General features: G+C 54.7%; 3 protein-coding genes across 3 annotated transcripts; all 3 read right to left on the minus strand.

Moving 5' to 3' along the window:
• Positions 1-13: 13 nt before the first annotated feature.
• Positions 14-244, minus strand: BDZ83DRAFT_595980 (uncharacterized protein; the record flags this gene model as incomplete). The annotated part of the gene is made up of 1 exon (XM_060506838.1): positions 14-244. One exon carries the CDS (start codon positions 242-244, stop codon positions 14-16), a length of 231 nt encoding a protein of 76 aa, XP_060357028.1.
• Positions 245-2,162: 1,918 nt separating this feature from the next.
• Positions 2,163-2,795, minus strand: BDZ83DRAFT_759131 (uncharacterized protein; the record flags this gene model as incomplete). The annotated part of the gene is made up of 1 exon (XM_060515137.1): positions 2,163-2,795. The coding sequence occupies one exon, from the start codon at positions 2,793-2,795 to the stop codon at positions 2,163-2,165; it is 633 nt and encodes a 210-aa protein (XP_060357029.1).
• A 559-nt stretch (positions 2,796-3,354) lies between these two features.
• BDZ83DRAFT_595976 (major facilitator superfamily domain-containing protein) lies at positions 3,355-4,772 on the minus strand (the record flags this gene model as incomplete). Its single annotated transcript, XM_060506837.1, has 5 exons — positions 3,355-3,501; positions 3,569-3,738; positions 3,806-4,306; positions 4,369-4,527; positions 4,607-4,772. Coding segments are annotated over 5 exons (1,143 nt in total), but the record flags the coding sequence as incomplete, so codon positions are not given.
• Positions 4,773-7,616: the final 2,844 nt, after the last annotated feature.

Consider the following 7,616-nt stretch of genomic DNA (forward strand, 5'->3'; position numbering starts at 1 on the left):
ATAATTGAACTTCTCATGCGCGGTGAGTGCACATACCAGACAGGTCCTCATCAAGTTTGAGTCTGTAGCCATTTCCATCGCTGCTCAGATATCCCACAGTGATAGAATCACCCACAGGAAGTATTCTCAGCTTGACACCATCTTTGATAACCTGTCCCGCTGGTGTTGCCTTGTACTCAAGTGAGTCGGCGGCGAGCGTCAGCGGGGTAATTAGGGCGATGATGCTGGCGATTGAAAACCTCATCTTGAGGGCCGAGGGCTGGGTAAACGAGACGACACCATCGCGAAAGTCCTCTCAAGAGACTAGGCAGTAGTGTGCGGGTATCAGCTACTTCAAATAGTCCGACGTAGATCAAGGCAATTGTCAATCGTCAGCAACTGACCCGTAGACCGACGAGGGCGATGAACGCATCCCTCGGGCACAGCTAGCCGCGATCCACCACATCCAACCCAAATTTAAAGGGTCAATGCCAGGCACCATCTTCGCTAAGCACTGTAAGCAGCGGGCTGGGCTACTTGGTGCCGTCGCATTGAGGGCGAAGTGACCGAAGGGCCCCGTTTCTCGACTCCACAGGGAATGGGACCATGCCGTATGGTCCGGCGGTCTTCTCGTCGGTTGAAGAAGGGCATTCTCCTCTTTGGCACCCTGCGCTGCACACCACCGGCCATGTTCGCGAGTCACGAGGGAATTCTCAAGGCAACCAACGTGATCAAAGAGTGTTGAAGCCGTTAGAGGGGTTTTTTGACATGGCCCGTCAATCTCACCCTGCAGGGCCTTTGTTACGGTATCAATGGCTGCAACTGGCCGCGTGGTGGGCTGCCGGCAGTTCGCCAAGGTGGTCTAGCTCGGCTCTCTAAGGTGCCTAGGTGGCACGGGGGGCACTACAAAACCTCGTCATCTGGCTTTCGGCGCGAGACGACGGCGTGGCCGGGTTAGCCGGGCGCAAAGAATGGGGGGAATGTTCAAAGACGACGGAGCCTCGGACACGAGAAAGTGGAGGAAACATCAAATGGGAGTGGAATCCCTTCCAGTCTCACTTGCCTGCCTGCTGCCCCCAGTAGGTAAGGCTATTGCAAAAGTTTGCTCGCTTGCCAGGCCCCTTTTGCCTTTGTGCATGAGTTCTTCGGGCCGCTCCCTTGCGCCAGCACGAACGCCATTTCTGTGCGTTCAACTTGTCAGATGGCAGCGCATGAACCTCTTGACATGAGATGCCAATGCGGCGGAGGATTTTGCTACAGGATGGTCCCGGTTGTTTGAGTCACCCCAGAGCCCCTTTTTCTTTTATCGATGAATTTTTTACACCAACGAAAATTTCTTTTCTATTTTTTGACACAGGAAACACCACCAACAGGCACAACCATGCGTCCAGAATACGAAGCCGAGGGAGACGTGGATTCCAAGCAGCAACCGAGTTTTAGTGCGCTGGAGGCTCCGCGTGATGGCAATATCTTAGACAAACATGCTGCGCGAGACTCGCGCTTGACAGCACTCGTAGACTGAGACGGATGACCTCATAGTTAGACGCCGTTGCTCCAAATTCCAACCAACTTGAAAGCTTAGCCATCCCATCGCTGCCGCTGATCCCCCATGACAAGTGGGCATCATCCACCGCCATGTGCTCTGACGTCGCTAAGACTCTCTCCATTACTACATCGGCATTCTCGGCGCGTCCACTGTTTACAACGTCAGTTCGCTGTCACGTCAAGTCCTCCCCGCGCGCCATGTCCGTGCTGGCATCGGCCTCGCGGAGTGGGTTGAACTAACTGTACGTTATCTCTGCCTTTCTTTCTCTTCTCTGTCCCTCTGATAGCCGTCATTTCATCCTACATCATTTCACAAAATATGGTGGGGGATGTCAAGAGCAAGAGCGTCCATGGCTGTCAGCGGTTACAACCAGGCTCTGCCAGTGCAGTCATTCTTGAGATCTAGTTGCATCGGTCGGTGAGCTAGTCGCAACAATCTTACCTCTTTGAAGCACACAAAGACAAGGCGTTGTGGCAAGAGAGCAAATAGAGAGTGTATACACAACGAAGCATCTATTCTAAACAGAAAACCATCCATTCTTCAAATTCTACTTTCCAGGAAAAACGTTATGCCACACCAAACAGCCGCCGAGTCCCGAGGTATCGTGTCTCACCAAACGCATGCCTAACACATCCCGCTAGTTGAAGTTATCGCTGACGTCGCCGTCGTATCCCGCATCTGTCTCTTGGTTGCATGTGTCAATAATTTCCCTCTCGGCCTCTTGGGACTGCGTCGACATCCCGCACAGGATAGCAGCCACGCGGTACTCACACAGCTCATCGTCACTGCACTCGCCAACCGCGCAACAGGTCCAGTCACTGGTAAAATATTTCTCCTTAGGGGGAGACTCTGTTGAGGACTCAGTGGAAGACTCAGCGGTAAGAGTCCGTGGACGGTTATGGAACTCAGGGAAGTTACCTGGACGGTCGCTGAGGGTATGGTTCTGGGCATGGCCTGCGTTACAACATTCCTTGCATTGGATGAGAAAGCCGGCGCGCTGCGAAGTCTTGCGCGAGACGGCGTGGGAAAGGCATAGCTGGAATGTGTTAGCGCTTGCCACATCGGGGCACTCATCTGGATAGATCGTCATGAGAGGAAGGCCAAGCAGAGTGCCGTTTGTGCGGTATCCCATCTCCTTTGCCTTTTCGCAGAGGTAGTAAAGAGGCTCTGGAGTGGGCGTGAGACGCAGGAGCGGAAGGCGGATGCCGTTCTTCTCAGATAGGCAATTCTCTGTGCAACAGACAATCAAGATCTCGGTTTCTTGACACATTTTCCTGAGTGAGGAGTTTCGGCGGTAATGTCGCGAGTGGATTGGGTTATGGCGATTGATCTGGAAGTATGATTGTTGTGGATTTAGTCAACGATATTTGGGAGCTGTTGAGAGCTTCAGACTTGGACACGAAGAAGGCCGAAGGATTTACTGAATATATACGCGATGTGAAGACGAGTTGAGTACTTTGATTAAGTCTAACACCATTGGGACAACAAGGCATGGTACAACACTGAACATTGAGACAAGCAATATCCGCAAGGCAACCGAAGCCGACATGATGCTGTTAAAGACTTAACAAGAATGAAAGAGAACCCACCTACAATATTCAAGGCTCAATGTACCCTGAAAAAAAATTGACAACTCCTGTCATTTGGTCAAAGACCCTAACAAAGAGCAAACATCAAGAGAAACACAACCGCTTTATATTATCAGGTAAAGTACTTGAGAAACATGCAAACTCAGTCGAGATCTGCCTACAGCTTGAGACCTGGCTGCATCATACCCGACAGAAGTCGATTGAGAATATCAAGCTAGGGTAAGCCAGGTGTTTAACGTATCACAGTGTATACAGCCAGCCTTCCAAACCCTCATTCCTGCGATGCCCTGCTTTTGCTGCCTTGTTGCAGCGCCACAAGTAGATATCCATGATGATGATCATCGCAATGCTAACCATAGAGATGGCGAAGGTTGTCCAGATGCCGGTCTAGATTTCGAGAGAGCTAGTCAGAAAACAATGTGTCCAAACAGATTCCGGCATTGTATCAACTTACAGTGTAGTGAGGACTTTCTTTTGACATGAAAGCTGTGCTTGCGATGATGCCACCGAGGCCGCCTCCAATGAGACATGTTGCGCTCGAGACAGCACGTTTTGAATGCGAAGTAATGTTGTTTGCTTGGAAGGTCAGCACGCCCGGGACGCAAAACTGAAGAAACCCAATGCCTATTGCAAGTAGGAGTAAAGTTAGTCATGGTACACAATCACCTCCGGCTCATGCAGACCAACATACCAAGGAACGCTCCAAAGTAGCGAGCACCATTAGCTTTGCCGTACACGGTGATCAGCATTCCGACGGCAGTCAAAGCTTGATGGACTGCAATGATGGGCCCTCGAATCTTGTACTTGTCTCCAAGATAGCCGGAAATGTAGGCTACAACCGCTGCTAGGACATAGGGAGGCGCGGAAAGAAGTTGAGCCTGTGTACTGCTGAAGCCCATACCGTTGCGAAGAATGATTGGGAGAAAGTAGGAGTAGGCGTATCCGGGAAGCGTCGAAGCCATGAGATTGAACGCCCAAAAGTACAGTCTCCAGTCTTTGAGGTGATGCAGAATTTTGGCCAAATTAATGTGATCCTCCTCAGCGTCGCCACGATCTTGGTTGATACGGGCAATGATGAACTCTTGCTCCGCTGGCTTCAGGAACTTGCCGGCTTGTGTCGGGAAGTCGATGATGATGAACCAGCCCAAAGCACACACAACCATGGTAATTGCGCCTTCGATGATGAAGATCCCTGTTAAATCTGATGAGCACAACACTACTGCTTTCAATAGGTTCGCCAAGCTCTCAACTTACAGCTCCAGCCGTTCAGTCCACTCTTTCCACGGAGAAGAGTCAGGACATATGCAAAGATTGCAGAAAACCCGCTAGCAAGGACAGACAGGATCCAGAAAGCGGAAAGTCTTTTTCCCACTTCAAAGCGCGTATACCAGCAAGTGATAAGGTAGGTGCAGCCTGTTAAACTTCCAATGTTAGGCTCTCTTCCCATAAGCGAGACTTTGTGTCAAAATTTGACGGAAGGTGACCGTATTACCTGGTAGAAAACCTGCTTCCAATATTCCCAAAAGAGCTCGGCAGACTGCCATAGCACCCCAGCTCTTGGTAAAGCCCATACCGATCAGGACCGCGCCAAATCCTACACCGAGGAACGAAAGCCAGTTTGCGGGTCCTGCCTTTGGGAGCACGAGATTCTGTGAAAGCGATCAGCTCAAGTCGCCGTCAGGACTAAAGAACACAACTTCCCTCTCGCCTAATTTTTCTTGGCATCTGCTGTTAGTGAATGAGTGAGCCTACCACCAAATTACTAACAGCCGAAAACTCTTCACCTCCCCTTGCCGGAGCCCGCATCCGCGATGGCCTCACAGCCGCCGTCGGGCACCGGACTGATGTCGGCCGACCAAGCCGACCCCGAACCAGGCTCCGGGACACCTCCGGAGCCGAACCCCACCTCAAGAGCTAAGCGACGCCGCGACGCCGAGGCACAGCCGACCCGGCCCAGCCTAACGGGAAGCCAGCTTGATGCCACCACCGACGCCCCTACCTCGGCCGAGGGGCCCGCAGCCTCTACCGCATCTGCTCCGAGCGGATCTGCCACAGGGTCCGTCTTGACAGCCCTTGCAGAAGAAGCTAGACAGTACGAGGCACGGAAAGACGTCTTTCTGACCATTGCACGGTCCGTCGACAGCGTTGTCGCCAGCTTTGACGGTTCTAGAAAGCAGATCGCGAAAGAAGCCACTGCCTATGTCATTCAAACCCTCAAGAGACTGATCAATCACGAGACAAGCCCAATAGCGGCCCGGAGTTGGGCGGCTGTCGTCGCACCGATGGCGGGCAACACCACTGCGGCGACCCGGAGCGGCCAGAGCTGCCAGAGCTCTGCCCGCCCGAAGGCCACACTCCCCGCCGAGGATCAGCCGCAGGCGCAGCCGAAGGAGGACCTCCGCATCTTTGCCCGCGTCCCGGAAGAAAGCTTAGCGGCCGCTCGGAAGATCGCACCGTTCGCCGTACGACAGATCGTCTGTAAGGCCGTTGGCCTGGGGCTAGCGGACCTTCCCCACGTCTACCATATCAGCACAGGTTACTCTCTGAAGCCGCGAAACAAGCAAATACAGGAAAGACTACTTACAAGTAAGGCAAAGCTGGCGGAATGCCTCGGCGCCCACCAAGTCGAGACGCCTATCAAGTGGCACACATACGTTGTGCCGCGATGCCCAACAAAACTACACAGCATTGGCGGGGACGTCCTGGACCCAGCCACACTCGTTGAAGATGAGGTCTTCGCACAGACAGGACAGAAGCCTGTCCTTGCTCGACCGTCCCGCCTTGGGCCCAACCCAGTCACGAACGAAATATCTTGGCTCATATCATTCACATCAGAGGTCACGCCCTTCAGGCTCTTCAACCAAAGCGGCAGATCTCTGCCCATCAAAAAACGAAGGACGCTCATCCGACATGACCCCGGCTGCCAGGGCTACCACGCCAACCGGTTCTGCGGACGACGACCGACTTGCAGCAACTGCGGAAGACCTTCCGACTCACACGAAACGGGACCTTGCATGGCCAGGCCCCAGTGTCCCAACTGCTGCGGCCCCTTCCAAGCCGGCCACACAGACTGCCCAGCGAGGCCCTCGGTCGTAAACGGCGTCGTCTCCCTTCCCGGTCGAAAGGAGCGGGCTCGGATCCGGAAGGCCGGCCAGAAAGCATCGGACACTCTGTACAAGGCTACTCGATCCGACAGTAGCCAGGAGGCGGCAGGCGTCCCTACCTCCACCAGCCAGAACCAGCAACCCGGCGCCAAGCGCGCGCGCACGAGAACGCCCTCCGCAAGCTCGATCGTTTGCCTCGGTGACGGAAGCACTGACAGCAGCAGCATGGATGAAGACGAGGCGGACGAAGGCGAAGGCGAAGACTCCCCCGACAACACCTCCATCGACCGTCCCGTGCTACCCATGCCAAGCAGGAGCCAACGGGCAGCACAGAAGCCAAACTACAACGTCGCGAATGCCTACACCCACCTCGAACTCGACTCGGAGACGTAAGCCGAGAGCGGCGACCCCACGGATGCTACGCGTTGCGCAGGGCAACGTCGGAAAGATCTCCCCGGCGCACACGGCTTTCCTGCAGCTCTGCTGGGAGGCTCAGATAGATGTGGTCCTCGTCCAGGAACCCTGGACGGGCTGGAAGGACGGAAACGTGCAACTGAACACGCACCCGGGTTTCGACTCTTTCGTCCCGGTCGACTTCTGGGACAGCGAAGGAACCAGACCAAGAGTATTGACCTACACACGCAAAGGGATAGGGATGACGGTGGAGCAGCAGAGGCCTGTCCACACGAGAGACGTACTGTGGCTGGTGGTCGACAAAACGACGACTATCGTCAACGTGTACAGACAACCCCGCGACCCCCACAGCCGCACAACAGGGATACTGCTAGAACTCAAACCCCCGGAGCGAGCTTTGATCGCGGGTGACTTCAACGCGCATCACTACTCTTGGGAGCCCGGGACGAGGAACGGGAACCGGGGAGATGACATTGCAGGCTGGGCAGACGGCCACAATCTCTCTCTTATCAGCGAAGTTGGGGTGGCAACCCAGGATTGCGGACATGTCCTGGACCTGGCTTTCTCTAATATCCCTTTTGCGCACGCGCAGGTCAGCCCACAGCTACACCCGGGAGCTGACCACGAGGCCATCGTGGCCGTCATACCACTATTCAAACGCCCAGTGTCACAGGGAGAGGGCCACCCGCAGCCACGGCCACTGTCAGTGCCCGACTCGGCGCTGCCTCGGCTGAGAGACCTGATCGAAGGGGGGCTAGCTGCGATGCCCAATCTGGGGGATCAACCTACTCCGGAAGACCTGGACGGGCAGGCAAGTCACATCGTCGAGCTCTTCTCCCGAGCCATTGAGGCGGTCGGCAAGAAGAGAGGAAAACATGGTAAAGGCGCGGCTTGGTGGACGGAGGAATGCGCAGAGGCCCACAGAGCATACCGTGCTGCCCGCAACCAACAAGCCTGGGAGACGGAGCAAGATGCGCACCTTTA

The sequence above is a fragment of the Colletotrichum acutatum genome (genome assembly GCF_030867785.1).
Source record: "Colletotrichum acutatum strain CBS 112980 chromosome Unknown BDZ83scaffold_349, whole genome shotgun sequence".
NCBI classification, from domain to species: Eukaryota; Fungi; Ascomycota; class Sordariomycetes; order Glomerellales; family Glomerellaceae; genus Colletotrichum; species Colletotrichum acutatum.